This window comes from Triticum urartu, chromosome 1A (genome assembly GCF_056163025.1).
Source record: "Triticum urartu cultivar PI428250 chromosome 1A, HENAU_Tu73, whole genome shotgun sequence".
In the NCBI taxonomy this organism is placed as follows: Eukaryota; Viridiplantae; Streptophyta; class Magnoliopsida; order Poales; family Poaceae; genus Triticum; species Triticum urartu.
The window spans coordinates 261,136,029-261,152,420 of NC_141873.1; the positions used below are offsets into that span (position 1 = coordinate 261,136,029).

General features: G+C 46.2%; 1 protein-coding gene across 1 annotated transcript; it reads right to left on the reverse strand.

The window, feature by feature from the left end:
- Nucleotides 1-1,964: 1,964 nt before the first annotated feature.
- Nucleotides 1,965-3,996, reverse strand: LOC125548981 (xyloglucan galactosyltransferase KATAMARI1 homolog). Its single transcript, XM_048712484.2, has one exon. It carries the CDS (start codon nucleotides 3,824-3,826, stop codon nucleotides 2,165-2,167), a length of 1,662 nt encoding a protein of 553 aa, XP_048568441.2. The 5' UTR covers nucleotides 3,827-3,996; the 3' UTR covers nucleotides 1,965-2,164.
- Between the last annotated feature and the right edge of the window lie 12,396 nt (nucleotides 3,997-16,392).

Below are 16,392 nucleotides of genomic sequence, written 5' to 3' on the forward strand. Positions count from 1 at the left end.
CTTTTTAGGTTGTGACAAGTGGCACACTGGATATGCGTCAGTTGTCGCAGCATGAGAGTTTCTTTTTTTCTGTAGACCCGTTTATTCAAAACGTTGTATTTCTTAAAATGTGTGTCCAAATTTTAAACCATTTTCACCGTTGGATTTCTCACGTCGAGACTTTCAGAACTATATCCTATGTTGATAGGTATGAAAAAAAAATTCACGAAAAAAATGACCCAGGAGCACATTTTTCCCCTTTTCAAAAAGAGGCATGATTGTGCCTTTTACAGAAGCAAACTCATGCCTTCAAACCCATGCCTCTCGCGAAAGGGAAAAAAGAAAACATATTTTGTTTTTCGTTTTCGAGAGGCACGACCGTGCCTCTCGCGGAAGCTTGCCTCTATGAGAAGCAAATCCGTGCCTCTTGCGGAAGGAAAAAATGCGTCATTTCCCGTTTCCGAAAGGCATGGTCATGCCTCTCGCGAAAGCAAATCCGTACCTCTCATGAAAGAAAGAAAAATGCATTTTTTTTCATTTCTGAGAGGCACGATCATACCTCTCACAGAAGCAAATTTGTGCCTCTCGCGAAAGGAACAAAGAATACATGTTTCTCTTTCGTTTCCGAGAGGCACCGCCATGCCTCTCGCGGAAGGAAAAAAGAGAAAACATTTTTTTTCATTTCCGGAAGACGCGGTTGTGCCTCTCGCGGAAGTATAGAAACAGAAAACATATTTTTCCCTGTTAGAGAGACGCAGCCGTACCTCCCGCAGAAGAAGGAAAATGTGTCTTTGCGCACCAAATTTTTTTACCTCGATTTTTTTGTTCAAGAACTAAGAATGACCCGTGGAAAATAAAAAGTCGAAAAACCCAAAAAATATATTTAAAAAGCCGAAAGCGCGCGTGAAAAAATAAAATAAAAACAAAAATTCGAGGGAGCTCACAGATCATGGCACGTCGCGGCAGCTGAGAGCGCGCCAAGTGGCGTGCTCTCAGGACACCACACTAGACCCTTGTGGGGCTCCAAACGAGTACTCGTTCGTTAGTTACTCCCCAAATGCGGTAACTCCCACAACCGCTCCCCCCCCCCCTTGTGCACCCTGTTGGGCCGGCCCACTTTCGGAGAAGGACGCCCCCCTCCCCACACCCTTGTTTTTCTTATTTTCTGTTTTTCATTTTTTTCCCTCACTCCCCAAAAGTGTCCATCCGGGCTCGCCCATGCACGGGGCAGGATGGCACCTTTTTATTTTTCTTTTTTCTTTAAAATTATTCAGGATTTCACAAAAGTCCAAATTTCTAAATAATTAAGAACTTTGGAAAAATACTGTTCAAGAAATAATAAAATTATATCGAATTAAAAAATTCACTATTTTCAAAAAAGTACAAGAAATCATAAAATGTTCAAAAATTGAAAAAAATGTTAATGATTTTGGAAAACTGTTCGATCATTCAAAACAGTTCATGAATTTGAAAAAAATTCTGTGATTTCAAATAATCAAACTGAACAAAAATTGTTCATGATTTTATAAAAATGTTCCCAAATTTCTAAAAAAACGTCATTGGTTCAAAAAAATCGCTGATTCAAAAAATATTCATGAATTGGAAAAAATTCGTGCATTTAAGAAAAATTGTTTGTCAATTTCAAAAAATGTTCGTAAATTCCAAAAATTGTTCCTGAATATAAAAAATGTTCATTGATTGAAAAAAATCTTCATGAGTTCCGGAAAATGTTCACAATTTGAAAAAATGTTCACTAATATGTGAAAAATATCGTGAATTTTTTAAAAATGTTCATGATTTAGAAAAAAAAATATTTTTTATAAAATGTTCCTCGGCTTGAAAATGTTCATGATTTCTAAAATTTGATACCTTAATCCATTTTATAGGCCGTTATATTTGGCATTGAGGCCTTGATCCTCGCCTCAACAGAAAAAAAAATGATGCATGCATAGCCTGGCGCTGAATCAAACTTGAAACTTGCACTGTCTGAAAACGAAATGGTACATGTGCTACATAAAGTTTAAATGAAAATCAATGATTACCACCTGACCTAAGTTCTAAAAAAGTATTCCCTTCATTCCATATTTTTTGTCGTGATTTTATTTTGAATTTGAACTAAAACCACGAGAAATATTATGGAACGGAAGGAGTACATCAATAGTACATAATCCAACAACGAGATAAGCTAGTGGAAGGCAAACAAGGGATCCCATTCATGGGGATCCTCAGCCTTCTGCCCTTCTCCCAACAATGGGTACTTCCAACTATACATCTCTGGCTTCTCATCCTCCGTACGGCCCTCGGCGATGCGTTTCTTCATCTTCGCCACCTTCCGAATGACGCCCCACAGCGCCAGGTCGAACGCGTCATTCACGGTCGACTCAAGCTTCGTTGACGTGTCGCTGTAGGTCACCGCCGGGATGAGGCCCACGATCGCGCCCCTCATCCTCTCGACTGCGTCCGGCGGTATCTGCCGCAGCCTCTCCTCCACGCTCACGTTCCTCCGCACGTCCTCCTCCGAGATGTACACCGAGTAATCGGTGTGGTTCTTGGGCAGGTGCCAGGTGTACTGCACGTACGCCGTGCCGGGGTGGAAGAAGACCGGGATGCAACCGGCGAGCACGGCATCGAAGGCCAGCCTGCGCGTGTACCTGTCGCCCCGCGGCTGGAGGCAGAACGTCGAGCTCTGGAAGAGTTTCATGACGCTGGCCGGGGAGTCGCATTGGTTGCTCGGCCCCTTCGTGCACTCCATCAGCGAGCAGGCGGCGGACGCCCTGCACTGCTCGAAGAGGTTGCTTGCGATGGACTTGCTGTCCTCGGCGTGGGCGCCGGCGAAGGAGAAGAGCCACTGGCGCTCCAGCCCGCGCACCCGGTCCTGCCAGAAGAAGGTGGCCTCGTCGGTCGCCGGGTGGAATGCAGTGGGGTACGGAATGGCGGCGTCGTTCCGGTCCCACGGGCTGGCCTCCACGACGATGGCGGTCATGTTCCGGACGGCTGGCAGGCGGAAAAGCTTGTTTCCCCACTCAGCGTCGACGTCGACCTGCCGCCGGAAGTCCCACGTGGTGCGGCCGGCAACGAAGAAATGGTCTCGACCGCCCATGGCGCGCCACTCGGGGCGCGCCGTGACCAGATCCACCATCTCCAGCGCCATCGCGTCCCGCGTGGAGACGTTGTGCCCCCAGAGGTGCCGCGCCACGTCGAGGCCGGCGTAGAACGGGACGAAGACGGCGGACGCGAGGGAGGAGTCGTTGGTAAGGCAGTCGTACCGCTTGATCCAGTCGTGGAAGATGACGTCCAGGGCGAGCTCGTCGGAGTCGTACCACCCGGTCTTCTGGAGCACGCCACCCTCGCCGCCGCTGAGCCGCGGGCCGAAGCCACCGTTGGCCGTGTACTTGCACTTGTCCTTGGACGGGGAGAGGTCCTCGCAGTCCCAGACCATGTCCGTGTTGAAGCGGGAAGGCAGCTCCTGGACGTAGATGTACTGGCCGGTGCACAGCTCTCGCCTCCGCCTCTCGTCCGCCACGGCGAGCGCGCGCGCTTCGTTGTCGGCCGAAACCTTCCGGTCGCCGGTGTCACGCCGAGGCGGGACGGCAGGGTCGGAGAACGGCGACCCGCCGCTGCGTCGCGAGGACGCACGGCCGTGCTCGACGCGCGCGACGCCGCCGTGGGCGTAGTCGTAGCAGTGGCATGCCAGCATCGAGAAGGCGGTGGCGATGATGAGGAAGGAACAGAGGCGGGAGCAGCGGCTAGGCCGCTTGTATGACTTGTCCGCCTTGCCCGTGGTCTGCTCGTGCATCTCGCCGCCCGTCGACGGCGGCAGGGTGGCAGAGCTGTGTCGCTTCATCATACCCGGGGAGGCGCGAGAGCATGAAAAGAAGAGCCTTGGCTCCACAAAGCAGCGAGCGGGCAGCTAGTTATAGCTGCAGTCTTGGTGTTCACTCCTCGGTGATCAGTGTCTCAGTGACGACAAACACAGTGGGGATCTTAAGTCAATTTTTGTGCACTCTACGGTCTGCGATGGGATCAAGCAAAGCAAGTGTAAATTAGTAGTAATTTATAAGCCAAGAAGCAAGGAACGTGCACATGAGATGAGTAATCTCAAGGATTCAGAAGTCAGCTTGTGGCCATGTCAGAAAAGATGCATCCACCCAGTTGATAGGATGGCAGAATGCTTCTTACTTCTAATTATGACAGAGATTACAAGTCCAAGTGGCACATCAGAAACTGTGCATGTCAACAAACTGTTCACAGAGGAGTATACTATTTGCAAACTGGCTTGAATATGGCATAGCCATTCGTGGTTATCTTTGGATTTGAATGGCGAGGTTCTATTCAGTCTTCTGTCCCCGTCTCAGTTTCAGAGAAACGACATCTACTGCCACTCGCCCCTCGAGTGCATAATCAGATCAACCATCCACGTCTTTGAGATGCCCGGCGATCAATCTCTGACAAGATCAGTTGATCGCGCGATTTGAATCGACTTACCTGAATTGAGTGACCCGTATTGCCCCATTCATCCAAGACCAAGAGAACGGGGGCGTGAGTGGTGAGATTCTTTTTCTGAAGCTTCTTGTCAGATTCATGGCAGACTCTCGCGCTGCTGACCGTCCCTATTACTCTTGGACAGCTTGGTTATGCGCGTGATTCGCTTGCATGTCTAGAACTACTGGATCTAGCCAAACTGGCATAGGAGTTCCTTGATAAAATAAGTCAAGTCAGCCATCTTTGAGAAATACTGTACTGGGACAAGTCAGTCAGACGCAGGTTTTTTGCGAGTAAACTGTCAGACAGCACTTGGCCAATGAAACCGAGATCAAGGATTCCTCCTTCTGCCAATGAAACCAACGTTAGGGGGACTGTTTACTGATCTCCACTTCAGCTCCACTCCATTCCCTTTGTTTGCTTGCTAATATTGGCACGTTTACTATTTGATGTCGCTACTGTCCACTAATTAGGATTAGGACCAGGGGTAATAAGAAGATTACATATATCATCAGCTCCACACGAAAAAATCTGACACACAACAAATCAGCAGATATGTTCTAGGATGAGCACCGGCGTGTTTGGTTCCTCGCGTCCATGTTGGCTCCTTGCACTTGTGACCCGGTAGAATCTGACGAGTAAATTGCACAATTAAATCAATCACATTAAAGGCTAGGTTAGCAGAAAACATGCATTTGAAGGATTATACTTGTGCTTTATGTGCTGAATCCACAGAAGAGACATTGATCCATCTCTTTTGGAACTGACCATTTTCACTTAACTGCTGGTCCAACCTTCTTTCTACCAAACAAAGAGGCATTTCTACATACGATGAGATTCATCTCACTTTGAACAGGCTCCCTAAGGACATTGCTATGGAAATCACTATCGTGGGATGTTGGAGTACCTGGATGGTCAGGAACAACAAAATTTTCAGAATGGCAGCTCCACACTTCAATTCCTGGAAACACTACCTGAAAGAAGGGCTTAAGAGTACCAAACTTAGAGCCAAGCAAACCAAGGTGGAACAGATTGAAGTTTCAATAGCACAGAACTTATAATTAATTTTTATGTTTCCTAGAATTGGTATTGGGTGACACTAGTTGTATTATCTGCTTGTACATATTTGTTTATTAATGAAAATACCATAGAACAATCGTTCTATAGTTTCGGCTAAAAAAATAGGTTGGCAGAAAATACAAGTTTACATTTTATTTTATTTTTGCAGAAAACACCATGTCTACGGTATTTTATTTTATTTGTGCAAATAATGCTAATCGGTGGCCTTGGCTCGGTTGAATGCGTTTATGACAGATGGGGCCGCGTCGCCAGTCAGGCTGACGTGGCACCGGTTAACACCTCGCATGTAACGGCAGCGTTCGTTAACATTGTCATCATATGTGGAGCCCTGTGGGGTTCACCTGTCACTGGAAGAAAAAAGAAAAACTATCTATCTTTTTTTTTTGCACTGCGTTAGAACACCCCTAACTCTGTTGTGCTTTGTATTTACTGTTTCTTCCCCCTCTTCTCTCCGACAGACCCCGAGACCGCTGCTGATGCCACTGTGATCGACTACGTCATCGACGACCCTTCTTCCCTTTCACCAGAGCTTCCAGGCAAGCAAACCCCCCTCCCCCCCGGTGATCATTCCGATATCGCCCATTCCATTTCTCTCTCATGCTTGGATTAGATTTTGCTACTGTTATTGTTTGCTCCTATTCTGATGCATAGCCTGCTTTTGTAACCTGCTCATTGTACCTTACCTGCTTATCCTAAATTGTTTAGTATAGGTTGTTTAGTGATCCATCAGTGACCCCTCTCCTTGTCCCAGTTGCCCCGGCTTGTTGACCGATGACTCGATCAATGTGATTGATGCGTCTCCGTCGTATCTACTTTTCCAAACACTTTTGCCCTTGTTTTGGACTCTAACTTGCATGATTTGGATGGAACTAACCCGGACTGACGCTGTTTTCAATAGAATTGCCGTGGTGTTATTTTTGTGCATAAATAAAAGTTCTCGGAATGACTTGAAAATCAATGGAGAATTATTTTGGAATATATAAAAAATACTGGAAGAAGAATCCACATCAGGGGGGCCTCCACCTGTCCACGAGGGTGGGGGGCGTGCCCCCTGCCTCGTGGCCCCCCTGATGCTCCACCGACCTCAACATTGACTCCATATATTCATTTTCGGGGAAAAAAAATCAGAGAGAAGGATTCATCGCGTTTTACGATATGGAGCCGCCGCCAAGCCCTAAACTCTCTCAAGAGGGCTGATCTGGAGTCCGTTCGGGGCTCCGGAGAGGGGAATCCGTCCCGTCGTCATCATCAACCATCCTCCATCACCAATTTCATGATGTTCACCGCCGTGCGTGAGTAATTTCATCGTAGGCTTGCTGGACGGTGATGGGTTGGATGAGATTTATCATGTAATCGAGTTAGTTTTGTTAGGGTTTGATCCCTAGTATCCACTATGTTTTGAGATTGATGTTGCTATGACTTTGCTATGCTTAATGTTTGTCACTAGGGCCCGAGTGCCATGATTTCAGATCTGAACCTATTATGTTTTCATCAATATATGAGAGTTCTTGATCCTATCTTGCAAGTCTATAGTCACTTACTATGTGTTATGATCTGGCAACCCCGAAGTGACAATAATCGGGACCACTCCCGGTGATGACCGTAGTTTGAGGAGTTCATGTATTCACTATGTGTTAATGCTTTGGTCCGGTACTCTACTAAAATGAGGCCTTAATATCCCTTAGTTTCCAATAGGACCTCGCTGCCACGGGAGGGTAGGACAAAAGATGGCATGCAAGTTCTTTCCATAAGCACGTATGACTATATTCGGAATACATGCCTACATTACATTGATGAACTGGAGCTAGTTCTGTGTCACCCTAGGTTATGACTGTTACATGATCGATCGCATCCGGCATAATTCTGTTGGAAATATGCCCTAGAGGCAATAATAAAATGGTCATTATTATATTTTCTTGTTCATGATAATTGTCTATTGTTCATGCTATAATTGTGTTATCCAGAAATCGTAATACATGTGTGAATACTAGACCACAACATGTCCCTAGTAAGCCTCTAGTTGGCTAGCTCGTTGATCAATAGATGGTTACGATTTTCTGACCATGGACATTGGATGTCATTGATAATGGGATCACGTCATTAGGAGAATGATGTGATGGACAAGACCCAATGCTAAGCATAGCACAAGATCGTGTAGTTCGTTTGCTAAAGCTTTTCTAATGTCAAGTATCATTTCCTTAGACCATGTGATTGTGCAAATCCCGGATACCGTAGGAATGCTTTGGGTGTGCCAAACGTCACAACGTAACTGGGTGGCTATAAAGGTGCACTACGGGTATCTCCGAAAGTGTCTGTTGGGTTGGCACGAATCGAGACTGTGATTTGTCGCTTTGTGTGACGGAGAGGTATCTCTGGGCCCACTCGGTAGGACATCATCATAATGAGCTCAATGTGATCAAGGAGTTGATCACGGGATGATGTGTTATAGATCGAGTAAAAGAGACTTTCCGGTAACGAGGTTGAACAAGGTATAGGGATACCAACGATTGAATCTCGGGCAAGTATCATACCGGTAGACAAAGGGAATTGTATACGAGATTGATTGAATCCTCGACATTGTGGTTCATCCGATAAGATCATCATGGAACATGTAGGAGCCAACATGGGTATCCAGATCCCGCTGTTGGTTATTGACCAGAGAGATGTCTCGGTCATGTCTGCATGCCTCCCGAACCCGCAGGGTCTACACACTTAAGGTTCGATGACACTAGGGTTATAGGGAAAGTTTGTACGTGGTTACTGAATGTTGTTCGGAGTCCCGGATGAGATCCCGGACGTCACGAGGAGTTCCGGAATGGTCCGTAGGTAAAGAATAATATATAGGAAGTGAGGTTTTGTGATGTAGACCGAACCTCGATGGCGAGATCCAATCTGTTGTTGCGGCCCGATCTTTCATGACACACCACCACCACCAGCAGCAACCTCTCGCCCGCGCACGCGATGTACACGAAATAGAGGGTTTGAACCTTGCGGCTCAACACGAGAAAACCAATCTCAACGACAGTACTCCCGCGCAAAACAATTTCCTCACCGAGAAATCGCAATATAGAGGTTTTTTAAAGCTTCCTCCAAAACTTAGGGATTTTTAGACAGCTTCCCCCAAAACTCGATACGGATATTTACCCTAAAAACACATCGTGTTTATTATCAAAATATAGCCTCCCCCTTTACATTGCCGCACCATGGCTATTAATAGCCCACGTCTAGACTTGCAAAAATAAGGACACGACCCTATCTCTGACTCAAATAAAATATGGACTCTCCTAAAACGTAAAGGTATTTGACTTTTACATCTCAATAGATAGCTTTGTCTATTACTTCTAAAACTAACATACGGACTTAAACTTGATCCCTTTAAAAATAGGTGCACCATCTCCTCGTACGTGATCTGCTTGTACGGTGGACCCCATCCACATCCTCTCAAGCAAAGCACGTCTCTAATCTTGCATGGTCTGTTGATGCGATTGACAATCTTTTCTTTACGTGCAAGTGGCAAGAAATCTCTGCATCTTATATTTTTGATTGGACCAAATAAATCACAAATCCAAAGGTCCCTTGCATCAACGTAGGCTCCACACTCTTTCCAGAAATTAGTGAACTCCTTGCCAAACTGAGTCTGATCAGTTTTGGAAGCAAACTCCTTGCCTTGATTTAATACCCTTTCACCTTGCATGCAAATATGCACGTCTAGGGAATTCTCTTCCTTTAATCCATCGGCATGCGGCAATAATTCATGAACACCAGCATTAGTTGTGGCCATATCATCCTCTCTCCCTTGAAACGAAACCGTCCTCGGTTTCGGGTCGATCTCAACAATATTTTTATTTGTAGACTGAACAACGACCGTAAAATTTTTAGCAACTTTGGCCTCCCTTTTCTTTGCTTTTTCCTGCTCTTTTATCTTCTCGAGATGTTCTTTCCTTCAAGAAATAAAACGATCCTGGCCCATGGGCACCAGGTCGTAGTTCTTACCCTTCTTAACGGTATATATGTGTGTTTGAGAATCGTAGGCAACATCGTGCTCTTTGTACCATGGCTTACCCAACAATAAGTGACATGAAACCATCGGTGTCGGAATCACGTCACACAAAACCGTGCAATAATATTTTCCCAAAAAAAACGGCACCTTGGTTTGATGTGTTACACTGAGCTCTTCATGACCCCAACGGAATGAGTATGGTTGTGGCCGTGGTGTCATCGGTAGTTCCAACTTCTCCACCATCTCGATGCTTGCCGCGTTTATCAAACTCATGTGGTCGATTGTCATAGAACATGATCTCTCTTGTACCACAACACGAGTATGAAAAAGTCCATCCCGTCGGCCTTCCTCCTCCAACTGAAATCCATAGCTTAGCTTCCATGATAGACCAGTCATCTTCTGCACAGTGTCGTGAACAACCTTGCTCTGATACCACCTGATGTAGACCAAACCTCGATGGCGAGATCCAATCTGTTGTTGCGGCCCGATCTTTCACGACACACCACCACCAACAGCAGCAACCTCTCGCCCGCGCACGCGATGTACATGAAATAGAGGGTTTGAACCTTGCGGCTCAACACGAGAAAACCAATCTCAACGACAGTACTCCCGCGCAAAACAATTTCCTCACTGAGAAATCGCAACACAGAGGTTTTTTAAAGCTTCCTCCAAAACTTAGGGATTTTTAGACAGCTTCCCCCAAAACTCGATACGGATATTTACCCGAAAAACACATCGTGTTTATTATCAAAATATAGCCTCCCCCTTTACATTGCCGCACCATGGCTATTAATAGCCCACGTCTAGACTTGCAAAAATAAGGACACGACCCTATCTCTGACTCAAATAAAATATGGACTCTCCTAAAACGTAAAGGTATTTGACTTTTACATCTCAATAGATAGCTTTGTCTATTACTTCTAAAACTAACATACGGACTTAAACTTGATCCCTTTAAAAAAGGTGCACCATCTCCTCGTACGTGATCTGCTTGTACGGTGGACCCCATCCACATCCTCTCAAGCAAAGCACGTCTCTAATCTTGCATGGTCTGTTGATGCGATTGATAATCTTTTCTTTACGTGCGAGTGGCAAGAAATCTCTGCATCTTATATTTTTGATTGGACCAAATAAATCACAAATCCAAAGGTCCCTTGCATCAACGTAGGCTCCACACTCTTTCCAGAAATTAGTGAACTCCTTACCAAACTGAGTCTGATCAGTTTTGGAAGCAAACTCCTTGCCTTGATTTAATACCCTTTCACCTTGCATGCAAATATGCACGTCTAGGGAATTCTCTTCCTTTAATCCATCGGCATGCGGCAATAATTCATGAACACCAGCATTAGTTGTGGCCATATCATTTTGACCACCGGAAGTGTTTCGGGCGTCACCGGTAATGTACCGGGACCACCGGAGGGTTTCAGAGGTCCACCGGGAGGGGCCACCAGCCCCGGAGGCTTGCACGGGCCAAGAGTGGAAAGGGACCAGCCCCTGAGTAGGCTGGTGCGCCTCCCACCAGGGCCCAAGGTGCAGCTAGGAGGAGAAGGGGGGAAACCCTAGGCGCAGATGGGCCTAAGGCCCACCCTAGGGCGCGCCCCCCCTCTCCCCCTCTTGGTCGCCCTTTCCATCCCATCTAGGGCTGCCGCCCCCCTAGGGGTGGGAACCCTAGAGGGGGCGCACCCTCCTCCCCTCCTCCTATAAATAGTGGGGGTTTTGGGGCTGCCAAAGACACGAGTCTCTCTATCTCTCGGTGCAGCCCTACCTTTCTTCATCCTCATTCTCCGTAGTGCTTGGCGAAGCCCTGCTGGAAACCACGCTGCTCCACCACCACCATGTCGTCATGCTGCTGCTGGAGTTGTCTTCCCCAACCTCTCCCTCCTCCTTGCTAGATCAAGGCACGGGAGACGTCACTGGGCTGCACGTGTGTTGAACGTAGAGGCGCCGTTGTTCGACGCTTAGATCGGAACCGACCGCGATCTGAATTGCTGCGTGTATGACTCCTCCAATCGCGTTCTTGCAACGCTTCCGCATCGCGATCTTCAAGGGTATGAAGATGCACTCCCCTCTCTCTCGTTTCTAGTTTCTCCATAGATTGATCATGGTGATGCGTAGAAATTTTTTAATTTCTGCAACAATCCCCAACAGTGGCATCATGAGCTAGGTCTATGCATAGTTTCTATGCACGAGTAGAACACAAGTTGTTGTGGGCGTCGATTTTGTCAATTTACTTGCCGTTACTAGTCTTGTCTTGATTCGGTGGCATCGTGGGATGAAGCAGCCTAGACTGACCTTACACGTAAGCTTACGTGAGACAGGTTCCACCGACTGACATGCACTAGTTACATAAGGTGGCTAGCGGGTGTATGTCTCTCCCACTTTAGTCGGATCGGATTCAATGAAAAGGGTCCTTATGAAGGGTAAATCGAAATTGGCATATCACGTTGTGATTTTGGCGTAGGTAAGAAACGTTCTTGCTAGAAACCTATAGCGGCCACATAAAAATTTGCAACAACAATTAGAGGACGTCTAACTTGTTCTTGCAGCATATGTCGTGTGATGTGATATGGCCAAAAGGATGTGATGAATAATATATGTGATGTATGAGATTGATCATGTTCTTGTAATAGGAATCACGACTTGCATGTCGATGAGTATGACAACCGGCAGGAGCCATAGGAGTTGTCTTAATTTATTATATGACCCACGTGTCAATGAAAACGCCATGTAATTACTTTACTTTATTGCTAACCGTTAGCCATAGTAGTAGAAGTAATAGTTGGCGACGCAACTTCATGAAGACACGATGATGGAGATCATGATGATGGAGATCATGGTGTCATGCCAGTGACGATGATGATCGTGGCACCCCGAAGATGGAGATCAAAAGGAGCAAAATGATATTGGCCATTGTAGGATCGAAAGTATGTCTAGAGGGGGGGGTGATTAGACTACTTGACCAAATAAAAACTTAACCTTTTCCCAATTTTAGTTCTTGGCAGATTTTAGCTAATTTAGGACAAGTCAAGCAATCATCACATAATTCAAGCAAGCATTCAAAGAGTATATAGGCAGCGGAAAGTAAAGCATGTAACTTGCAAGAATGTAAAGGGAAGGGTTTGGAGAATTCAAACGCTATTGGAGACACAGATGTTTTTCCCGTGGTTCGGATAGGTGGTGCTATCCTACATCCACGTTGATGGAGACTTCAACCCACGAAGGGTAACGGTTGCGCGAGTCCACACAGGGCTCCACCCACGAAGGGTCCATGAAGAAGCAACCACCCACAAAGGGTCCACGAAGAAGCAACCTTGCCTATCCCACCATGGCCATCGCCCACACAGGACTTGCCTCACTAGCGGTAGATCTTCACGAAGTAGGCGATCTCCTTGCCCTTACAAACTCCTTGGTTCAACTCCACAATCTTGTCGGAGGCTCCCAAGTGACACCTAGCCAATCTAGGAGACACCACTCTCCAAGAAGTAACAAATGGTGTGTAGGTAATGAACTCCTTGCTCTTGTGCTTCAAATGATAGTCTCCCAACACTCAACTCTCTCTCATAGGATTTGGATTTGGTGGAAAGAGGGTTTGAGTGGAAAGCAACTTGGGAAGGCTAGAGATCAAGATTCATATGGTAGGAATGGAATGTCTTGGTCTCAACACATGAGTAGGTGGTTCTCTCTCAAAACATATGAGTTGGAATGGTGTGTGTGTTCTGATAGCTCTCTCTCTGAATGAGAAGGGGGTGGAGGGGTATATATATCCTCCACACAAAATCCAACCGTTACACAGTTTTCCAATCTCGGTGGGACCGAATCAATAAGCTCGGTCGGACCGAAAATGTAAACCTAGTGACCGTTAGTGATTTTCAGTGGGACTGATATGCAACTCGATAGGACCGATGTGGTTAGGGTTTGGGCATAAAGTAATCTCGGTGAGACCGATTACACAAACTCGGTGAGACCGAATTTGGTAATTAGCTAACCAGAGAGTTGGTCAGGCAAACTCGGTGGGACCGATTTGCTCTTTCGGTGAGACCGAGTGGAACTCGGTGAGACCGAAAAGTTACAAAGGGGAAACACTGAGTTTACATTGCAATCTCGGTGGGACCGATTCGCTCTTTCGGTGAGACCGAAAAGTTATGAAAGGGAAATAGAGAGTTTGCAACCCCATCTCGGTGAGACCGAGATCCCTATCGGTAGGACCGAATTGCTAGGGTTTGGCAGTGGCTAATGACAAGTGAAACTCGGTGGCGCCGGATAGGAAGAATCGGTAGGACCGAGTTTGGCTTAGGGTTTAGGTCATATGTGGATATGGGAAAGTAGTTGAGGGTTTTGGAGCATATCACTAAGCACATGAAGCAAGAGGCTCATTAAGCAACACCTCATCCCTCCTTGATAGTATTGGCTTTTCCTAAAGACTCAATGTGATCTTGGATCACTAAAATATAAAATGAAGAGTCTTGAGCTTTTGAGCTTGAGCCAATCCTTTGTCCTTAGCATTTTGAGGGTTCCACTTTCACATCCATGCCATGCCAATCATTGAGCTTTTCTGAAATAATCATCTTGGAATAGTATTAGCTCAATGAGCTATATGTTGTTATGAATTACCAAAACCACCTAGGGATAGTTGCACTTTCAATCTCTCCCTTTTTGGTAATTGATGACAACATATAGATCAAAGCTTCGACAAATGATAATAAGCATGAAATATATCGTCGCTTTGAGAAGTATGTGATAAGTAAGAGCTCCCCCTAAATTTGTGCATATTTAAAATTTGCTTTGGACTGCAAATGCACAAAGAGTTAGAGTCATGGGTTACTCTTCCATGTCACATATATCTTGGTGGAGCGCTTAAAATGATAAGAATGAAATACATGCACTCATCACCAAGAAAAGTGAATGATCACACAAGATAGATAAGATGATAATATTAAGCAAACATTAAGTGTAGCTTATGATCAAACACATGATCATCAATGTCTCACAAATAATGACGTAGTATCCCAAACACTCAAAAGCAAACAAGTTCGAAAAACCACCAAATAAAGCAAGAGAGAAAAGCAACACACTCTCTCTCGAAGCCTATGATCTATACATCTTCTCCCCCTTTGGCAACAAGTTACCAAAAAGTTCCTAGAAAATGCATAGCACTAGATCGACGCTCAGGCTTGATCTTCAGGTGGTGGTGGAGTCCGGATCACTCCAAGGACGAAGGCTTCGGTAGATGCTGAAGTAGTCGCTGGAGTTGGAGCTGAAGTAGATGCTGGAGCTGGTGGAACTGAGGCTGTAGCTGGTGCTGAAGTGGTGGCTCTGGTGTCAGCCACTGGCACGGCAGATGACCTCGGGCCTCGTGGCACTCTGGCAAAGGTATGAGTGGTAGTCCTGCCTCTCCTCTCCTGCATGTCCTCCTGGAGCTGCTCCACTGCAGACTGAACTTCCGTTACCTTGACATCCAGGTCATAGAATTTCTGTTCCATGATTCTCTCTAGGCTATGCTGATTCTGAGTGAGGGTGGCCAGACTTTGCTCAATCCTCAGCGTGGATGCAATCAAGTAACCAAGCTGCTCTTGTTTGGTCTTCAAGAAGTATTCAGATGCCTCCTCTTGGGTAGGCATCTTGGCAGCTTTCTCCTTCCTCGCCTTCTACTTCTTTGCAAATGCTTGGGCAGATGATGGCTCGTTCTCAGTCATGACAACTTGATTGTCCTCGAAATCTGGACGGATGGGCAGGTGTTCCTTGTCCAATAGATATATGCCCATGCCCATCTTGGAGTTGATGAGCTCCTGAATCTGAGGGGCATATCCGCAACTCCTCTTCTGATCTGCTGCAGTCCTCTTGATAGTTTCCACTATGAGGCTCATCACCTTAAACTTCTGAGGCACATCAAACACATGTAGCAAGTTGATAGCATGGCCTCTGATCATCTTGTGATCTCCAGACTTAGGCAATAAGGTGTGCCTTAGTATCCAATTGATCGTCGAGAGCCCTGACAGAAGGTAATGCACAGAGCCAAACTTGAAGGTGTCAAGAGCTTCATTGGGAATTTCCTTGTACATATTGGACATGGAGTTATGGTCCATCTTCTTCTTGACATAGATATCCAAGTCATCATCTTGCTCCTCTGGGGCATTAATGATCTGTGCCCACTCAGCCACTGTGGATTGGTACCTTGTACCCTCAGACATCCATGTGATCCTCCCATCTGGATAAAAGTGAGCTGTGGAGTAGAACTGCATGATAAGCTTCTCATTCCACTTTGTGAGCTTCTGCCCAACAAAGTCAGCTACTCCACAATCATGAAAGCTGTCATATACTCCTGGGTAGTGTTCCTCCTTCTCCCTCATGTAGGTCCAGTCAACCCATCTCATGTCACAGACAATTGGCTTCTTATCTAGCAAAACAGTCTCATAGAAATCCTGCTGCTCCTTGGTGTGAAACCTGTAGTCCAATGCTCTCCTTCTCCTTGAAGCATACGGGTCTGCTTCTCTCCATTTCCTCAGCGCTGAATCTCTCCTGAGCTTCATATCCTCAACCACAGGATGAGCATCATTGTGGTCTGGGATCTTGGGCTTTAGCTTTCTCAGGACATTCTCCTCCTCATCCTCAGCAACAGTCTCAGGCACTGGGGCCTTGTTCTTCTCAGCTGTAGGAATGCTCCTTGTATTTCTCTTAGGTTTTGGCTTGGAGGCAGCTTTGGGCTTAGATGCAGTAGCCCCTGACCTTATGGCATCACCCATCAGCTTGGGTGCCTTGGGTGCTGGTGCAACTACCTCTTCTTCCTCTTCTTCTTCCATGATGGAAGCTTTTCCAAGCACTCTAGCCACAGTCTTCTTCACCCTCTCCTTCCT